Source organism: Myotis lucifugus, unplaced genomic scaffold (genome assembly GCF_000147115.1).
Source record: "Myotis lucifugus unplaced genomic scaffold, Myoluc2.0 scaffold_3, whole genome shotgun sequence".
Classification (NCBI taxonomy): Eukaryota; Metazoa; Chordata; class Mammalia; order Chiroptera; family Vespertilionidae; genus Myotis; species Myotis lucifugus.
Window position 1 is genome coordinate 30,805,055 of NW_005871051.1, and position 19,761 is coordinate 30,824,815.

Sequence of the window (19,761 nt, forward strand, 5' to 3'; positions counted from 1 at the left end):
CATCTGAGTAATACCCCACCGTGCTCAGTTTTTTAACCACTTTCCTAACAAGGGACACTTAGGTTTTAACAATACTTCCCAGTTTTAGGTCGTGTTGAATGAATGACCTTTTCGTGTTGTTGGAACTGTGTCTGCAGGGTCAAGACCTAGAAGTGGGTTTGCTGGATCCACAGTGAGAGCACGGGTCATTGCGGTCCAACACGTTGCCTCTGAAAGGCTGTACCAGCTCCCTCCCAGCAGCCGGGGGGAGGGGGGTGGCAGGGAGGCTGGTTCCCACAGCCTCACCGAGACTGGGTTTCCACACTTCTGAACGCTCACTATCTGATGGAGAAATGGTCTCTCAGTGCATTCATTTGCATCTCTCTAATTTATGAGTGGATCTGAACATCTTCCATATGTTAAGGGCCACACATATATTTTTGAGACTTGATTGTGCCTGTCTTTCCCATTTCCATCCGTTTCTGGCCCTTTTTAAAGAGTTCGGGTTAGAGGAGACTTCTGGCCGTTGGCTGCAGCACATGTTACATATTTCCTCCCAGTTAGTCAGTTGTTTTCGACTCTCTGGTATTTTCGTTGCCACGCTATTGTGTTCACCCGTCCTGGGCATCAGTCTCTTGTCGCCTCTGGATTGGAGTCATGGTTGAAAGGCCTTTCCCTACACCCAGGTCCAAGAGGAAGCCGCCCACATTTTCTTCTCGAGCTTGTGCGGTCTCGGTGTCCCCGCTGGGTCCGGGCCTGCGGGAGTTTATTCTGCGGTGCAGTGTGAACTCTGAGGCACAGTCTCTTTCCCCAGAGGCTCCGCCCACTTGTCCTGTTTATTCAAAAGCCCATCTGGCCCCACCTTTGTTTCCAGGTCCATCTTTGTTCTGCACTGAACGTCCCTGCGCACCTTTCACACAGTCCCTTTCAAACTTCCTCAAGTTCCCTGCGTCTGCAACATGGCTTTCTCCTCCGGAACCGGCAATGGGTCCGAACCACCTACTCAGTTTACTTAGTTACCGCTTACCTCATTCCAAGACAGTTCGCAAAGCTGGCATTTGCTGAGCACATACTATGTGCGGGGCATAAGCTCTGGACATACGTTACCTCCTTTAAGTACGAAGCAGCCTCAGGAGGAGTCAGAACTGTCGTCACCCCACTTCATCTGCCCAGGGTCACAGCGGGTTAGGGATCTTTGAATCCGAGGTCCCAGCTCTTGACACTCCCCAATGGCATGAGGTGGGTCCCCTGACTCTCAGGAGGTGTGGGGATGTCCTGTCTTTATATCAGGTGGCTCTCTGGGAGGTGGATGCTGGCCTTCGCTGGTTGCCTCAGCCCCTGCCAAGGACCACCAGGTCCATTTGCATTGGGATACGAAGGCTGCCTGGCGCTCAAGCCATGGGCTGACCTTCCAGGGTCTTGGGCTCTTGGGGTGGACAGGATGGTCCAAGTGACTGGGAGGAAGAAGAGAAGAGGCCCGAAAGGAGGCCCAGCGAGGGGTGGAGGAGCCGCATGAATGGGCAGGAGGGCGTGGCCATGTTAGGAGCACAGTGTCCAACAGGGAACCAGGGCCCCTAAGTGGGGGACGGACAGGTAGAGAGCCAGACAGTGGGGCTGGAGGACTTCGAGGCGGACAGATATTGGACAAAGGGCGCAGGTGCTGGGAAAGACCCCGCTGGAGCCGAGTGCAGTTAAGACTGTCAGGGGTGGGAGGCAGCAGCCCAGCGGGCAGAAGTGGACAGCTGTTAGGACCTGGGGTTCAGGACAGGCTGAGGGTGAGGACAGAACTCCAAAAGCCAGGGCCACCCAGTGCCTGCTGCTTGAGGCCGTAGCTGTCCCAGGACCTGGGCGGGTCTGCAGTGGCCTGGAAATGCCAGAGGGAAGCTTCTGGCTTAACAACCGCTGCCCGTCAGAGGAGACTTACCTTCCCGCTAAGTGGCACGGATGAATGTGAGCCAGGTGACTTCTGCAGATGCGTGGGGAGGGGAGAAGCTCCCCTGTGGGGCGTGGAGGGGCTGCGGGGCCACACGGTCTACCTCCTACGCCAAACTGGACGGAGGGGGCCTGTGACAGCCCTGCCTCACTTAGGACATTGCACAGAAGTGTGGGCTTATTCCGTTCTGAGCAGCACTGTGCATCGTTGCTCGGAGATACAAATATCTCCAGTGAAAGCAAGGGCTGGTGAGAGCATTGGGGCTGTGTTCCAACATGAGGACAGTGGACACTCTTGAGTGGCCTGCCATGGGACTGAGGGCCTGCTTGCTTTTGCATTGGGAGGTTTGTCATCATCACTGCCTACCCGGTGACGGGAGTCCAGTGTGGTTCTGTGTTGAAATTGGTGCCGGGCTCTCCAGCAGCCCTGGGCTGAGGCCCTGGTCATGAGCCCGGCTCCAGGTCTCCTCTTGAGCCCTTTTCTATCTGCCCTTCACTGCCCAGGTCCCTGCACCAGCTCCCTGCAGGGCAAGGGTTCAGCAGGGCGGGTCCGCTCTGTGCACCAGGCGAGTCATCATGTCCGGGGTGAGCTCATTCACTGCAGCCCGGGTTTGCTAATGGAAATTCAACGTAATTGACTGTATTAACTGGGAATACAATCTAATTTGGGGAGCTGTGGAGATTAAGGAACACTGTGTCATCCGGACTCCATTTCCTTAGACCTCCCTGTGGGTGTCAGGAGGAGAGAAAGAGCAGAACAAGGAAAGACAAGAATCTCAAAAATGGGAACTCAGCTAGAAGATGGTTGGTTTTAAAGTGACCACATATCAGGTTTTCTCCCCAAGACAGGAAATGCGGGTGATTCAGAGATGGGAGGCCCGGCTGCTCCTCCTCTTCCTGCTCAGCTGCGGGCTCTGAGCTGCCACCTCGGGCAGGAACCCTGTCAGAAGCATCAGAATTCAGTGAGCCCCAAAGAACCACCTTTACCTTCGCGCCTTCCCGGTGCCCCTCTTCTCTCGGCCCTGAAGCCCTGGGCTTGTCAATGCTGCGGCTTGGCCTCAGCTCCTGAAGCTTTGGTCACACTGTGCAGGGTTCCCAGGCCCAGGTGTCCACGGCCTGCTTCCTGGGGACTGCCTCTGCCCTGCTCACCCCAAGGTGGGCCGTGAAGAGCCCTCCAGCCTGGCCAACAGCTGCTTTTGTTTGAATTCCAACAGGAACGGAGAGGGAAGCATCTTCTTCAACCACGGTGGTCTCTCTGGGGCAGTGGCTGTCACCCTCCCCGGGTCCTGCTGTGCTCAGCCCCCCTCCCCAGGTCTCAGCACGGGCCATGACCTGTGCTCAGCAGGCTGGTCACCAGAGCTCCGCCCAAACGTGGCCCCTGCCCCACAGGGACACCTGCCTGCGGTTCCTTCTCGGGTTTGCTCCTCCAGGCATCTGCTTTGGAACTAGCCCTGAGCCCACAAGTGCCTGGGCCACATTCTTGTCGGGAGGGTCTGGTGCCGACACCCACTCCCCACCCCAGTGCGCACCGGGAAGGAGGATCCTTCTGGGGTCTCCAGAGTCCAGGCTCACACCCTCAAGCCCAGGTGCACAGAAACCTGGTGGCTGACCTTGGCCTCTTAGGCCTTCAGGGAGGGGTTAGGGCAGCTACCCACCCATCCTGCACAGGCTGGTATGCGAGGACCTCACTCAGCCCCTTCTAGGAAGGGTGCTGTCAGCTTCCAGGAGCTGGGGCAGGGCTGTGGGGATCCCCCTCAGCTCCCCAGAGGTGGCCTCTCAACGCTTCATTTCACATCGGTTCAAGTCTTCCTGATGTGTGGGGCAGCAGTCCTTCTTGCTGGTCATCTGCCATGGACAGTAAAGCCTGAGAGGGCCTGGAGCTCTCAGCAGCCACCCCTGGGGTTTGTCAGGGCCAGTGCTGCTGAGCAAGGCCAGTGAAACCCCGCTCAGGTGGTGGACAGAGGCCTAGGCTGGGACAGGGAGGCAGCAGGGTGCAGTGTCTGCTGGGTGGGCAGAAACCCTTTTCCTCCACTCACTCAAAGACCTTCCTGGTCTCACCCTCGAGGGCACCTGGGCAGAGCCTGTGGGAACACTGCTGCTCCTGGCGAAGTGTCTGCAGGCATCACCCCGACCCCAAAGCACCAACCCTGGCCCTTCTGTCAGTGGGCGTCTTGGTGAGGGCTGTGAGGCAAAGGCCTGTCAGGCCCCTGGTCCTGTCTCAGGAGCTCAGCCATGGCTGCTCTGAGGAAGCAGATCCAAGACTAGGGCAACTGGACAGAGGATGTGGGGGGCGAGGGATAGTGTCATAAAGAAAGGAGCCCTCTGGGACTCTGCTCCCATATCTGTGCTCACAGTACAGAGGGGAACCAGGAGGCAGAAGGGTCTGGAAATCTACCTTCCTCCACTGTGTGCCCAGAGCCAGCTGTTTGGCAGGCACATAGCGGGGGAGGAGTCAGAGGGGTAGGTCCTCTGATTACTCCCAGCCCCACCCAGTGCCAGCTCCATGGTCACCCCTCCAGAAAGTACCCTCTTGCTGTGTCCCACCAGCTGGGGAGCTGTCTTCCTTTGGGGGAGGTTGGAGGCCCTTGGGGCAGCTGCAGCCCTTCAGTTGGGGTTGGCTTTGAAGTAGCATTCCCGCCCCATGGTGGGTTCTGAGCATGATCCCCAGAGGCTCTGTGGATGCTGAGCTGGGGGGCTTGGGGGATAAAGCCTAATTCTTTTTTTCAGAAATGCTCTGCAGAGACCTACAGCCAGGAACCCTTTGTGGTGGGGGGACACTGGGAGCCAGGGAGAAGGTGCAAGCTCCCCTTTTCCATGCCCAAGGGCTTCAGCTTCCCTTTGTCCCCAGTGCTCTGTTCTCTGGCCCTGGGAGAGGACAGACACTGCCCCAGACACAGTGGGAACTGCGCTCAAGCCTCCCGGGATGTCTTTTCCCATCAGATTATTAACTGCCCTGTTTTTCAATTTTGTAACCTCCTCCGTTTGGGGATGAAATCAAGCCTCCGTGTCAGAATGTAAAAGGTCAGAAGCAAGCGGCACTAAGCAGATCCTGGCACAAGTAGAAGGAAGAGCAGGCAGGTGGACCACATCCTGGTGACGAGGAGGACGGTTTGGGGGAGGCGCCTTCCACTCCCACCTCCCTCTTGGACACACTGCTTCCACCCTGCCCCCAGCAGCATGAAAACCCCAGAGCTGCCCAGGCTACGCACATAGGACTTCACTGGCCAGGGAGGCAGGTCAGGCGTGCTCACTCGTTGAAGTTGGCCTCCTGGGACTGTCCCAGGGAAAGGGCAGGGCAGCAGGTGGTGTGGCACAGAAGGCAGTGGTGATGAAGGCGTGCTCTGGGTGCAGCATCTCTATGCTGTGGTTTGTGTGCCGTGGGGTCAGCCGGGTAGGGGACCAGAGCAGATGCCCTTGCTAAGGCTGCCCTTCGGCCCAGCACTCCTCCTGCTCAATAGGCCATTACAGCATCTCCCAGGGCCCATCCTGCCATTGGTGGCCCTCTCCCAAGCACATGGGGCCCGGGACACTCTCGTCCTCTGTGGGGGAGCCTTCCCCATGCAGATGTGGACACCCCCCCCTCCCCCCGCAGGGTCTTATGGGACTTAAGCCTGGACACTGTGTACAGCTCCTGGAACAGGTGTGTCTGAGGTCTGAGCTCCCTCTTCTCCTGGCTTCTTGTCTCAGTCAAAACATGGAGAACCCACCTTCTTACAAATACACTCTTTATGGGTAGCAAGGCAAGGTGAGTTTCCCTTCACGGCCAGGGCCAGGTGTGGACAGCCAGCTCCCTGGCAGGGAGGCCATTGAAGGGGTCCTGTCCTGATTTCTCAGTCCTACTTATGTTCAGCCCCTTCCAGGTTTTGCCGTTGTAAATGAACTGCAGTGCATATAGCTTACTGCTCTTTTGGACTCATTTGTTTAAGTTTTTGTTGTTGTTTTTTTAAGAATTCTTGCAAAGGGGCCTACACAGCACAGGCCTTGAAACATTCCAGGGTTCTTAGAGGTTTTGCCCAGTTGCCCTTTCGAATAATTTTACTAAGTTATATGACCAGAAACCTATGGAAATGTTTCTTTTGTTCGTGGGTCCATGAGCACTGAGTTTGTCAAGATCGTGTTCTTGCAGGCTGACATGAGAGTTCCTGTTTTGTCCTCATCTGCCCGCTTTGGCTGTTAGGAAGGTCGAACTGCTTTCTCCTGCAGCTGTTGGGACTTGTTTTTTCTGGAGTGCAGATCACCTGCTCATAACCTTTGCTATCTGTCTCCTGAGTCACCTTCTTTTACAAACTCTTAAATATTGTAGAGACGAGCCATTTGTCATGTTGTTCCGTCTTCTCTGCGTGTGTCACTCGTGTCTGTTTTACGGACGCTTGTTTTTCGTGCTTTAGCTCCTTAGTGGCTCGGTTTGGGCGCGCTGCCTCCTCACTCCTCAGGTCTGTGATTTGATCACAGGGCTGTCTGCTCCACAGATTCAGTAGTGAGAGTCATATGGCCACAATATTATGTTCTGTTTCTACTTAGTTGCCCTGTGTTTTGGAATAATGTTTATCTCCTTAACACTGTGCGTAGTTACAGTAAGACAAGAATTAGAATTTATTTCCTCCCTATCTCGATTATCCTAACATATGTTAAATGATATTTCCTACCTTCATTGTCTTGTTATGCTTAGTTTAACACATAATGCATTCTTGTATGCATTAGAGTCTATTTCTGTTTCTTTTTAATTCCCACCCAAACAATATGCATTCTGCTGTGTGTTACTCTACTCATTTCTGTGTTTCCGGGTTTTTGTGTACTTGATGATGGGCTATTAGATTCTCTAATTCTAATTATATTCTTACTAGTTGCCCAGTGCACAAATTCATGCACATTGAAAGGAAATTAATTAGAAGAAATATTTTAATATCACTATTCACCCTTTCTCTATAATAGAAGTATCAGAGATGAAAGAAAATTAGTAAAATGTACATGAAAATAATATATAAATTGATTAATAAACAATAACAACATGATATAACAACGAATATTTTCCATGAAATTTTTACTGTCAGAATCTTCGTTTATCATTAATTTTTTAAAAATATGCTGGGTATTCTGGAAAATTTATATCATTTGGACAAACTTTGCCTTTGCTACAACATCGAGTAAATTTTCCATCAGATGGTTTTTCATCGGAGAAATTTAGGGACAAGCAAAATTGACATGTAAGTCATTCCACCACAGTTGTGTTCGATAGTTGCATCCTCATTTACCTCATTTTTGCTATGAAGGCAGTTCCTACCAGGATTGGTAGTACTTGTCGATGACTGTTCTTCAGACATGTTCTGTTGATGACATCACTTTCTTTCTGCTTCAGAGGTACGTTGTGGCAATAGTTGGTCTTCAGGCATATTCTGTCGACAATTTCGGCTTCGAGTGTCAACAAAAACGTGACGTCATTACCCAGCACCCACAGCCACTGTTTCCAGGCTGGGCTGGGCTGTGGGCCGCATTTTGCTCCATGGGGTCTTGGCAGTGTTGGCTGCGATTTGGTGGGTGTTGCTCTGGGGTGGTGATGGGGCCTGTGTCCAACTTGGGGGAAGCCAAGTGTTGCTTCGTGGGCACCAGGTCCACAGTGCCGTTTCTCTCTGCATGTCACGGCAGCTCCTGCATTGAGTGTCAGCCCCCTGGTGGTCAGTGCACATCATAGCAACCGGTTAGACGGTTGGACACTTAGCATATTAGCTTTTTATATATATAGATAATTTCTAGTTATTTTTTCCAGCAGGTTGTTATGTATATATTCTGCTGTTTTTATAGCATTTAGATTCCATGTTATTATGCTGCTGCTATCAACTGTGAAATATCATTAAATGTCTCCTTAATCATGTTTAATAGTTTTTGTTTTGCTATTCTTTGCTTCATATTAACATTGAAATCCCAGTATTTTAACTACTTGAAGTTAACCCTTAATTCTTAATTCTGAGATAATTCTGTGTTAATTATCTCTCTCAGAAACTGCTTATGTTGTCTTATTGTTTCATCTGGCGAGTGTTGAGCCTTGTAACAAAGGAAATTGTATTGCATTTGTCCTTTATGTTCAATCTTCAGGCACTCCGTTTGGGATCTTGGTTTTTATCTTTCCACACTGATTTCCCCCATCTTTTCTCCCCCCTGTTAAAACATGATGTGTTTGCCTTTATCTTTTAAATGAGGTTAACATATTGGCACGCTCTTTCCACTCACTTACCCTGAAATGTGAAACACGGGTGTTCTGACGCCTGTGTTGGTTTCCTTACACCGTGAAACCACATGCTTGGCGCTCGATGAAAGAGCAGGACTGTCTCTCTCAACCCCCGTCCCCACCCCATCTCCTCACTGACTTTAGTTCATGCTCTAAAACCTGCTCTTCCTTCCGTGGCCTATTTTGGTTTATTTCTTACACTGCGCTGTCCTAACTTGTATCAGAAACAACCCTCGGGCCCACGGGGCTCTTGGTCACTTATCTTTGCAAATAGGCTGTTAACTCGAGCTCCTTATTATTGTTATCATCATTCCCTTTGTCATGTAGCTTTTAGATTCAGACAACTATTCTGAAGTAGAACCTAGAAATAAGCCATGCAATTAATGCCTTCCCAGAATTCAGACATTTTTAAGGAGCTTTTTGCTGCCTTTGTAGCTGAGTGACAGCTCGGCAGGATGCTAAGTATATGCTGAACAACCCCGATTTCTGGAGTTTGTGTGGCTGTTGTTCGATTATCTCTGAGTTTTTATTATGTTATCAGAGACCCAGAGGAGACTGACTTATTTTGTAAATATGACCTCCTCCTTACTGGTGTGGTCACTCGCAGGTTGCTAGAGCTGGGGGACTGGAAAGGGACTGGACGGTGAAGGTGTGGGGCAGGCAGGACCTGCTTGTGACTGTGACTGTGTGTATGGGCGGGGGGCGGGGGGGCGGATTTCTGTGGGCAGCTCTCAAGACACACATCCTCAGGCCCAGGGCAGCCAGGACCTTCTGGGACTGACTGCTGCCTCACACCCGCTCCGGTTTGTCCCAAGCAGGAGGGAGTCCTGGAAGCCAGGTGTATCTGAGGTTCGGCAGGGTCCCTGTGACACTTATTTCTCTGTGTCTTCACCATCCTGATGCACTGGGCTGCTCCCCGATCCAGACTTGAGTCCCGGGATGGTTTTGAATCACAGAGAAACCCCCACGGATGTCTGGAAGGTTCTCCCTTACTGCATGGACAGGTGTTCACAGGAAGGCCGGAGGGGGGGTGGCCTGCTCCTGCCACTATCTTGGCCATGGTCCTTCTCCTTTGGAAAGTTTAGTGAGGGCACCTTGGCACCTCGAAGGAGTTCAGAACCAGATTTAACTTTGGCTCAGCAGCTGCTGCCTGAGACCTTAATTGGTGCTGGGCCAGTGGTGTGACCGCTGGGTAGCCCCTCGTGTTCCTGGGGGGTGAGCCCCAACAGTGGGTGAGGATCGGCTCCCAGCTCCAGCCCTCCACCTGCTGTCAGGGCTGCCCCTCAGGAACTGGGTCAGAGACTGCCCTGTTGGCTGGCATGACCTTCTGCTCAGGGGAAGCTGTCGGGCACAGCAAAGCCACAGCCACTGTCCCCTCTCCTGGTGACATAGTGAGACGCCCTGGGATAGTGCCACCCAGCCCAGAGGTCACCTTCGTGGGTTTCAGGCTGCCCGCTGTGCCAGTGTGGCCAGCAACCTCACAGCCTCCACGGCCTCAGGAGGGCCCCAGGGGTCCCTGCGGAATCCAGTGGGATCAGGGAGGCAGGTTGCCAGGCAGGGCGGCAGAGAGCAGTGGCCTGGTGGTGGGACCGAGGGTGCACTGCAGAAAAAAGCCCTCCTTCCAGCCCCCAGGGTGGCTTGCAGGGGTAGAGTCCCCAGGGTGTTAGTGTCCAAATATAGTGCCCTGGCTGTCATGCCTAATCCTTGAGCTTGGACACGTGTGCACACCCATGTGAGGGTGCAGCTGGGTGATCAGCCATGGCTCCCTGCCATCTCAGAACCCAGGGCTGGGATGACTGCAGGCACAGACCCCACCTGCCAGGCACTCAGAGGACACCCCATGTCCCTTTTCTGTCGTCCAAGAGTAGCGGTTTTCCCAGGTCTCCCCAGCCGAGAGCTCCGTGAGAAACTGCTCTCTCCTCCCCAGCAGTGACACACCAGCCCTGCCACTGGTCTTCCTCCTCTTACCTCTAATCTCCTTGCTTTAGCATGTTCTTCATTTTCAGAGAGAGAGAGAGAGAGAGAGAGAGAGAGACCACTTTGCTCAGCCAGAGCCCCCTGGCCCAGTACAGTGGAGGCAGGGAGCCGGTTGCAAAGCCCTGGGTGGAATTTACCCGCGCCCTCCAGCTGGTGTACCTGAAGCCTGCTGTGTTGTTGGGTAGTGCACACGCATGCTGGGATTCCACAGACAGGGTGGAGCCCGCCGTTCCCCTGTGCTTTTTATTTTTTTTTTGCAAAGATATCAGAAGTTCCTGTTCTATAACTTAAGGAGATGAGCTGTAATGGGAACATTAGAGAAACCTTAAAGTATACATTTCTGTGCACGCGCTCCAGTGGTCAGCCCTGGGCCAGCAGAGATGCGCAGGGCTTTTTCCGCAGTCTCATCAGACTTCCGGCTTGATCGGATCTCTCAGACCTGCGGTTTATGGAGGGCTTGATTGCACCATATCCACCCCCCACACACTCCCGCTGCAAGTCCAGGCTGAGGAGTGAGTTCCAGGTGCACAGCGCCCGGTACACTCACCCAGGCCTGGGGCAGTGTCCTAGACTGAAGTGTTTTTAATCCTTAGCAAGACTTCCTTTTACATTTCCTGAGGCGACAAAAACAAAAGCTGCCCTGTCTGGTGCAGCCTGACAGCTCACAGCGGCGAGGCTGAGTGGGAAATGGCAGCCTGCTCAGAGGCCCTCTGTGGAGGTTGGATGGCCTGGCACACTCATGCTGAGCCCCACGCAGGCCGGGCCACCATGTGGCTTTCTGCCACCGGAGGAAGTGGCCGAGTGAGCAGACTGCCCCGCCCTGCTTTGGAAATGCTCCTCTGTGACTATTTTGGAAATCCTGGTTGGGAGCCCTGACACCAAAGTCGGAAATCACGTGGTAGAAGACAGACCTGACCACCTAGAAATTAAATGCGCAGATGCCTGGCTGTAAGGAAAATGCCTCCAGGGCTCCAGGAATAAATGCGGGGTTTGCAATTGGTTTGAGAGATTTTTGTCACATTAAGAACTTCTTCCTGATTTACAAGGTTGTTTCTTTTTTATCAGAAATGTTGAATTTTGTCAAATGCCTTCTCAACCTGTATTGAAATGATTGTGTGTTTTTTGCTTTGACATACTGAAATGGGCTTTGACAGTCACAGGTGTAAAGCATTCCTGAAATAAACCTACTTTACAGTGTTCTGTACGGAGAGCTTAAGTTTGCTAACAGTTTTCATAGGACATTTGTGTCTATTTTTAAGTGACAGTGGAGTACATCTCTTACTCTGAGGCACGTGGGCATGCCGTATTCAGAGGTGTGGAATCTGGGTTCGGTTAACTTTTTTTTTAATTGAATTTTGAGAGGGAGAGAGAGAGAGAAATATCGATTTGTTGTTGAACTTACGTATGTATTCATTGGTTGATTCTTGTATGTGCCCTGACTGGGGATTGAACCCACAACCTTGGTGAATCGGGATGACACTCTAATCAACTGAGCTACCTGGCCAGGGCTTGGTTAACTTTTTTAAAAAACTGGGAAGCTCACATTTCTTTTTTTTCTATAATCCTAAGAATTGGAAAGAACTGCCTGGGTCTGCTGCCTTTTGAGATTGTAATTTTTAAATAACATTTTCCTTTTTTTTTTCAGATTTTCTGCTTTTTAAGTCAATACTTGATAGTTTATAGTTTCCCCAAAAGTACCCCAATTCAAAAATTTTCCAATTTTAACATACATTTTTTGCATATTAATCTCTCATACTTTTTCTCATCTTCTATCTGTGGTTTTGTATATGATGTTTTCTGTGTTTTTTTCTAGATTAGACTCTCGAGAAATGTGTCCATTTCATCATACCTATTTTTCTAAAGAATCCGCTATTGAATTTACTTATTCTCCTGGTTTTTTTTAAAGAGAAAATCAATAAATATTAGTTTTTAATCTTTTTAAAACAATTCTTTATTGTTGAAAGTATTATATATGTCCCCTTTTGTCCCCCTCCCCCAATAACTCCCTTTTAATCATTATTAATGCATTTAAATTAGTTGCCTTTTGGAGAGATTTATCTTTTTTTTTTAAGTCTTGATTTGGATACTTATTTTTTTTTGTTTGTATAGTAATAAGATAATTTAATTTTGTGCTGTTTGGCTCTAATCCATTAATTTTTACATACAGTATCACCATTATTGTTTCCTTAATAACCTGTAACTGGATTTTTAAATTATTGTTTGACCCCAAAATTATGAGTTATCTTTCATTTCTACAAATTTAATATTTTAAAATATGTCTTTTTCTCACTAATTTCTAGTTTTCAATACTGCAGTCAAAGAATATTGACTTACAGTTTCCACTTTGGGAATTTATTGAGTCTTGTTTGCTGCCTAAATAATAGGATCCTGGGCTTTCTGAAAAGATGGTTGATTCTCTGTAGAATAGAAACATCGCACATAGTCACTGAACCCGGTTCATTGACTTTATTTTTCACATGCCTTTATTCTAGTTTGTATCTACTGAGCCTTGAGAGGTGAAGGTGCAATTCGCCAGATGTTAGAGGTGGGGCTGCCTATGTCCTGTAGGCAGTGACGACACTTTTCTCAGTATGAAATGACCCTCTTGTCCCACGTATTGTGCCCCTGGCCCACACACACTCGGTGCAGGAAAGTGGAAACTGGTGTTAGAAATGTGCGTGTGATAGCCCACCACCATGAGTCTCTTCTGCCTACGCCTGGGCAGAGGGACAGGGCCACAGGAGGGGAGGGGACACCCTGGAAGGGGCAGGCCCTAGGAGATGGGAATGGGGTGGGGTAACCTGTGTGTGTTGACAGCCCAATGTTGGCAGGACCAAGCTTCAGATAGGGGTGGGGGTGTCACAGGTATCAGATGTCCCAGGCGCTGGCTGGCCGAGGAGGGAAGGAGCCTGCGGAGTGTGAATGCCCCTCCCCAGGAGGGAAGGGTGCGGGGAGCCTCTGTGAGGAGATGGACAGGCTGCTGATGGAGGGGGAAGGCCCCCGGGCACACAAGGGGGATCCTGGTGGGGGTTGAACTACAAGGGGAAAGTTGGGGGAGAGGTGGGGAGTCCCTGGGGATGGATGGACCTAGGAGAGGAGGCCTCTGGGGAGGGGCGCCATCTGGTGGCTGGGCCCTTTCTGCAAGGAGGCCGTGGAGTAGGGACTAGGAATTCTGGAGGGTGGTGGTGGGTATGGAAGAGAGAAACTTGGGCGCCTGGGACTGGGTACAAAGGGTGATCCTGTCCTTGGGGCCCAGCCCCACCCTCCTTGCTCCTGGTCCTGAGTCCCCTTGGGGACTGGGCGTCTGCCCCGCAGCATCCCAGCAGACCGCAATGTCGCCCATCCAACTCAGCAGAGGAGACATGAGAGGTTAGGTCCCTGCCCCGGCTGGCTCCGGGGTGAATGAGAGTAGTGGAGGAGGCCAACCGCCTGCTCAGGCCCTGCGGACATCTGCAAAGCCGGAATGGGGGTGCGCTGGACGTGTGCCCCCGCACTCCTCTATGTCCCCAGCATTGCCGGCTTGGAGCATGGCTTCCAGCCAAGTGCCCCAGGTCCAGGGAGGGAGTCCATGGTGGCCAGGGGAGAACTTGCTGTGCTGGGGGAAGCGGAGGGCAGGGTGGGAGTGTCCCTGTGATGGGGGACATGCCCTGCTCCTGGGACAGGGTTTACCTCGCCCAGCTGGGGGCAGAGATAAGTGGGGTGAAGGAAGGAATGCGCCTGCTGGCTGGGCTCAGGGAGGCATGGGGTCTGCAGGCTCCCTGGGGAGGCAGGGCAGGGCCCCCAGCAGGCCCCTGAGCCCCAGGCTTGCCAACAAGGGGAGGCCTGCCAGGCAGCAAGGGCTGTCACAGAAATGAAGAAGTGAGCCCTCCGTGGCTGCAAGTGCAGGGACATCAGTGTCCAGTTTGCCACAGGCCCCTTCCCAGATAAGCTTTTTTATATGTAATTGTAAAATAATGCGTGCTCACTGTAGAAAACTCCAAATCCCCAGAAAGGATAGAGATGAGAGAACAAAAGTCCCTCCTATGACAACCCTGGGGTGGCCCGCCCAGCACTCTGGAGTGTTCCCCTCCTCCCAGAGCATTTTATGCTGAAACCACAATGTTTACACACCAGGTCTCATATGCGTTCTTCTGCCCAGCATTGTAACATAAGTATTTTCCCACCTCTTACAAATCTCTTCCTCCATATCAGTTTTTTGTTATTAATCCTCACCTGAGGATATTTTCTTTCCATTGATTTTTAGAGAGAGTGGAAGGGAAGGGGAGAGACACGCGGAGAGAAACATCACATGAGAGAGACACATCGATTGGTTGCCTCCCTCACACTCCCTGACCGGGGCTGGGGATAGAACCTGTAATCAAGGTAGTTGCCCTTGACTGGAATCGAACCCTAAACCCTTCATCTGAAGCTTATGCTCTAATCCAGGGGTCCTCAAACTTTTTAAACAGGGGGCCAGTTCACTGTCCCTCAGACCGTTGGAGGGCCGGACTATAGTTTTAAAAAAAACTATGAACGAATTCCTATGCACACTGCACATATCTTATTTTGAAGTAAAAAAACAAAACGGGAACAAATACAATATTTGTATTTGCATGTGGCCCGAGGGCTGTAGTTTGAGGACCCCTGCTCTAATCACTGAGAAAACCAGCGAGGGCCCTATATATCATTTTAATAGCTATATTAAAATAGCTTATCAGCAATTTCTTTCATTGCTTTCTTATAGTTTACTGTTTTTCATAATTATAAATTTGCAGCGACCCCCTTCTTACCTTACTTCTGTCTGCATTTCATGTTATTAACTTATGGTAATTCCCAGAAATAGAATTCCTGGGTCAAAGGATATCCATGATTTTGAGTTTATTGATACATATTGCCAAGTTGCTTCTCAGAAAAATTTTACCAGTTTACCTTTTATTAGTAGTGATAGGAATGCCTGCCTCATTTCACTACACCTACCAGTGTTGAGTAGAAGCCAACTGTATTCCCAGAACTATTGAGCCAAAGGCACCATAGGTATTTCTGTGCTTGCACCCACCCTCACCCCTCTCTGTCTACCTGACACCACACTCCCAGTGTCAGTTTGGCACTTGGACAGACTCTACAGGCCAGCCTCAATGGGTCACTTTTATCTTCACCTGTCCTACTGCCAGGACACCAGGTAGTGCCACCTGCCCCACCCCAGCAGCTATCTAAAGCTGCTGGAAGCCACCAGGTGTGAATTCTCCCAGGTAGACAGAGCCAATAGTGATCAGGTAAAGGGAACCAGAATCCCAGAGTGGTTTGTCCTCGAGTTTTTGAGGGCTTAGATACACATTGGTGAATTAATAGAACAAGAAACGTATCCTAGCCCAGCTGGCATGGCTCAGTGGTTGAGTGTTGACCTATGAACTAGGGGGTCACTGTTCCATTCCCAGTCAGGGCACATGCCCAGGTTGTGGGCTTGTTCCCCAGTAGGGGACATGCAGGAGGCAGCTGATCAATGATTCTCTCTTATCATTGATGTTTCTATCTCTCCCTTTCCATTCCTCCCTGTAAAGAAAGAAAGAAAGAAAGAAAGAAAGAAAGAAAGAAAGAAAGAAAGAGAGAGAGAGAGGGAGGGAGGGAGGAAGGAAAGAAGGAGAAAGATATCCTGTTTCAGGCTCACAGCAGTTGTCAGGAGGAGGCAGTGAGAAAACGTCCACCTATTGGGCATCTGCTGTATTTTGGGCCGTTGACCCCATTTAGCTTGATGTGCCCAGTAACCCCATTATGTGGGTCCCTGTGTCTTCATTTGGATATAAGGAGACCAAGACTCGAACAGGTGAGATGAGGCTCCCAGCATCACCTGGGATAAGAGGTGGACCTGGGATTTGAACCAGGTGGGGGGGGTGGGGAGGCCCAGTCTCAGATACTCCACATCAAGGCCATTCAGGGCTAGTTTGAGGACAACAGCAACCATGAGTGTCCCCAGAGCCTGTGGGCATCAGTGGACACCTTCTTGTCAAAAGTGAGCAACCATGAGTTGTGGTTCTGGAGTCGTGACTGGGGCCCTGGAGGAACTGGAAACGCCCACCATCACCGTCCTGGTCAGGAACATTCCCAGCAAAGTTTGCCTGGGGGCCCAGAATAGAGAGTTCTGGCCTAAAAAGGAAAACTATTCCGTTACATGAGAACTAGAGAGAGGGTTAAATGAAAATGTTTTTCACAGTTATTTCGGGCCCTTAGTCAGTACTATGTTCTTTTGACAGAAGACTGTGCTCTGAAGGGATTCTTTTATCACAGACTTGCTGACAGAGCTCACAATATTTATTGACTGTTTCAGCTGTCACTTCTGTATAAATAAACAGGATGAAGAGGCCCGGCTGTACGTTGGAGCTATTTTTAGAAGGGGGTGGCTTTGCAGACTGGAAGGATAATATTTCAGGGAGAGAGTGCCTTATCCTAGAATATCCCCCACAACACAGGCTCAGCCTCCGCATGGCCTCAGCGGGGGTGGGGGGGGGGAGGGTCTGAGGGTCACAGCGTCCTGGGTCAGGGGCTCCTTCCCATGCAGAGATGGCAGCACCTCCTTCTCGGGACATCCCAGCTCCACTCCTCAAGCACAGAGGATGGGAGGACAACATGTAGGGTCGACTGTCACTGGGTCCGCAGAACACCAAACACTACCTGCTGGTTTGGTGGGTCTGTGGTGGGGAGCAGACAGCCATTCACACCAGTGTTTGTAACACGTAGCCATGGGGTTAATCAACAACCACACCAAGGGCTGGATGTAGTTTTCAACAACACCTGATACCTTTAGCACTTACATGTGCCAGGCACTCGACATGTTCTAACTCATTCTTTTCTCACAATGAGACCCAACCTGTCAGGACTTCTGTGGCTTCTTCCACTTGTGTTTTGTACTCGAAACATGAGTCCTTGTTCACGTGGGAAAACCACACACCCAGCGGGCACAGGTCCTGCACAGCCTCTGTGGTCTCTGCCCACCCTCTCCTTCCCAGTCTCCTGCACTTTGCCCACCCACATGGTCTGGGGGAGGCCCCCTGCACCCTGGTACTTGAGGTAACGGCCCAGAGAGCAGCCAGGCAGACAAAATAGTGACCAAGCGACTTAGAAACCATAAGATTGTAGCTGGAGGCATGGGCCTTTGAAAGCCTCCCTCCGGCTCCCCAAATTGCTGTATGGCTTCTGCTTCACTTAATCACTTTCTAGATGAAAAACAAGGAACGGTGTCTTTTAAATATCTTCATTTTGCCTGGCGGTGTGACTCAGTGGTTGAGCACTGACCTATGAACCAGGAGGTCACGGTTCGATTCCCGGTCAGGGCACATGCCCAGGTTGCAGGCTTGATCCCCAGTAGGGGGCATGCAGGAGGCAGCCGATCAATGATTCTCTTTCACCATTGATGTTTCTATCTCTCCCTCTCCCTTCCTCTCTGAAATCAATACAAACATATATTTAAAAAAATAAAAATAAATAAATATCTTCATTTTACCAGTTAAGGAGCTCTTCATTTCTTTGTGTGGGTCCAAAATTCTTTCTGTTCTCTTTTTTTTTTACTGAAGAATTTTAACATTTCTTGTAGCACAATGAATTCTCCCAGCTCTTTTTTCCTCTAAAAAGGTCTTTATTTCAACATCATATTTGAAAAATATTTTTAACTGGGTGTAGGATTCTGGGCAGACAGTTCCCCCATCTCTACCACCAGTACTTTAAAGATGCCCCCATCATTTTGGGCTTGCATAGTCTCTGGTGGGAAGTCAGCTGTGACTCATATCATTGTTCCCTGGAGGTGTCTTTTCTCTGACTCCAAGATTTTTTTTTCTTTATCTTGGTTTTCAGAGTTTGGCTTTGACACGTCTGTGTGGCTGTTTGTTTGTTGTTGTTTTGGTTTTTTTTGTCCTGTTTGGGGTACTTTACCTTCTTGGGTTTGTGAATTGATGTCTCATTATTTTGGGAAAATTCTCAGTCATTATCTCTTCAAATATTCCTTCTCCCCCATTCCGTCTTCTCCTTCTGGAACTCAGATTACAAGTTGGGGTTGATATTATTGAGAGTGTTGTGAATTTACCACAGCTCTTTTCTCCTTGTGTTCCATTTTGGGTCATTTCTACAGACCTGTCTTCACATTCACTAATTTATTCCTCAGAATGGGCTGCAGATTTGCCCACAGAGGGCTTATTGCCCTGGGCTGACATCTGAAGATGGTGGCTGTCCCACCTCTAGTCTGCCCTCAATGTGGAGAGGGCTTATTGCCCTGGGCTGACATCTGAAGATGGTGGCTGTCCCACCTCTAGTCTGCCCTCAATGTGGAGAGCCCTGGCTCAGGTCCCACCTTAGTCGCTGCCTAAGGGATGACCACCTGCTTTCCTTTCCTTTCCTTTCCTTTCCTTTCCTTTCCTTTCCTTTCCTTTCCTTTCCTTTCCTTTCCTTTCCTTTCCTTCTTTTCTTTTCTTTTCTTCACCTTGTTTGAAACTAGCCCACAGACTACAAGCACTGTGAGGCCAGCTTCAGTATTACTTTTCCTCCTGACCACCTGCTTTTCTTTCTTTTTTTCTTTTTTTAAATATATTTTATTGATTTTTTTTTACAGAGAGGAAGGGAGAGGGATAGAGAGTTAGAAACATCGATCAGCTGCCTCCTGCACACCTCCTACTGGGGATGTGCCCACAACCAAGGTACATGCCCTTGACCAGAATTGAACCTGGGACCTTTCAGTCCGCAGGCTGATGCTCTATCCACTGAGCCAAACCAGTCAGGGCTGACCACCTGCTTTTCTATCTGCAGGAGCTACGAAGAGCTCAGAAATTGCACCATGTACGTGATGGAAAGGCTGAACTGCTACTGGCCAAACGCCGTGGTGAACAAGTTCTTCATCACCGTCCACCAGCAGTACTTCAGAAGCTGCCCTGTCTCGGGCCGGGCCATGCAGGACCCGCCCCTCAGCATCCTCTGCCCCTTCATTGTGGTGCCCATCCTGATGACCCTGCTCATGACTGGGCTGGTGGTCTGGAGAAGCCAGCTCACCGAGGGCATCCAATAGGCCGCAGCCTGGGAACTGCCCCCATGCTGAGGCTGCGGGCAGGCAGGGAGGCCGGGGAGCTCTGGGCCTGGCCTGGGAATGGCTTCCTGGCCCTGATGTCAGAGCAGGCCCCAAGCCCCCTTATCCCACCTGAGATCGGCTAACAGGATTTCAGAGCAGCGGTGGTGCAGGCATTAACCTGGACGCCCCCAGCTGGAGGTGAAGGCCACCCTAGGAAGGGGGCTGGTGCTAGGAGGGAGCAGAACATAACGGTCATTATTTCTGGGGAGTCTCTGATGTGTTTGCTCTCACCTCTAGCCAGACTGTGGATGAGAAGATTGTGATTAAAAGGATGTCCTTGAATTTGGGAAGGGTCAGTGTTTCTGGCTGTGGGTCACAGTAGAAGCTGGGGAGGAACACTGGAAGCTTCAGACACATCTTCCCCTGCAGGCGGTGTTGCAGGGCCCGATGGCAGTGAGGCCTGGGTGTGCACTGAAGGTGCTCCACAGGGTCCTGAGGCCCCCACCCCTCCACAGTGTCTAGAACCACTGGCTCAGACGACTGCGATGCACAGACATGCCGAGGCCAGGTTTGCTCAGTTTTGCTGAGCAGCCCCCCGCCCCGACTCCCCAAGAATGCCTCCCATCCC

General features: G+C 50.8%; 1 protein-coding gene across 2 annotated transcripts in view; it reads left to right on the forward strand.

Annotated features, from left to right (window-relative positions):
- RAMP1 (receptor activity modifying protein 1) overlaps positions 1-19,475 on the forward strand; it is a 31,288-nt gene extending 11,813 nt beyond the window's left edge. For both annotated transcript variants that reach the window (XM_006082712.3, XM_023762981.1), the window contains exon 3: positions 18,878-19,475. In XM_006082712.3, coding sequence (XP_006082774.1) covers positions 18,878-19,133 — 256 coding nt within the window. In that variant the 3' untranslated portion in view covers positions 19,134-19,475. The remainder of the gene's footprint in view (positions 1-18,877) is intronic.
- The last annotated feature ends 286 nt before the right edge of the window (positions 19,476-19,761 follow it).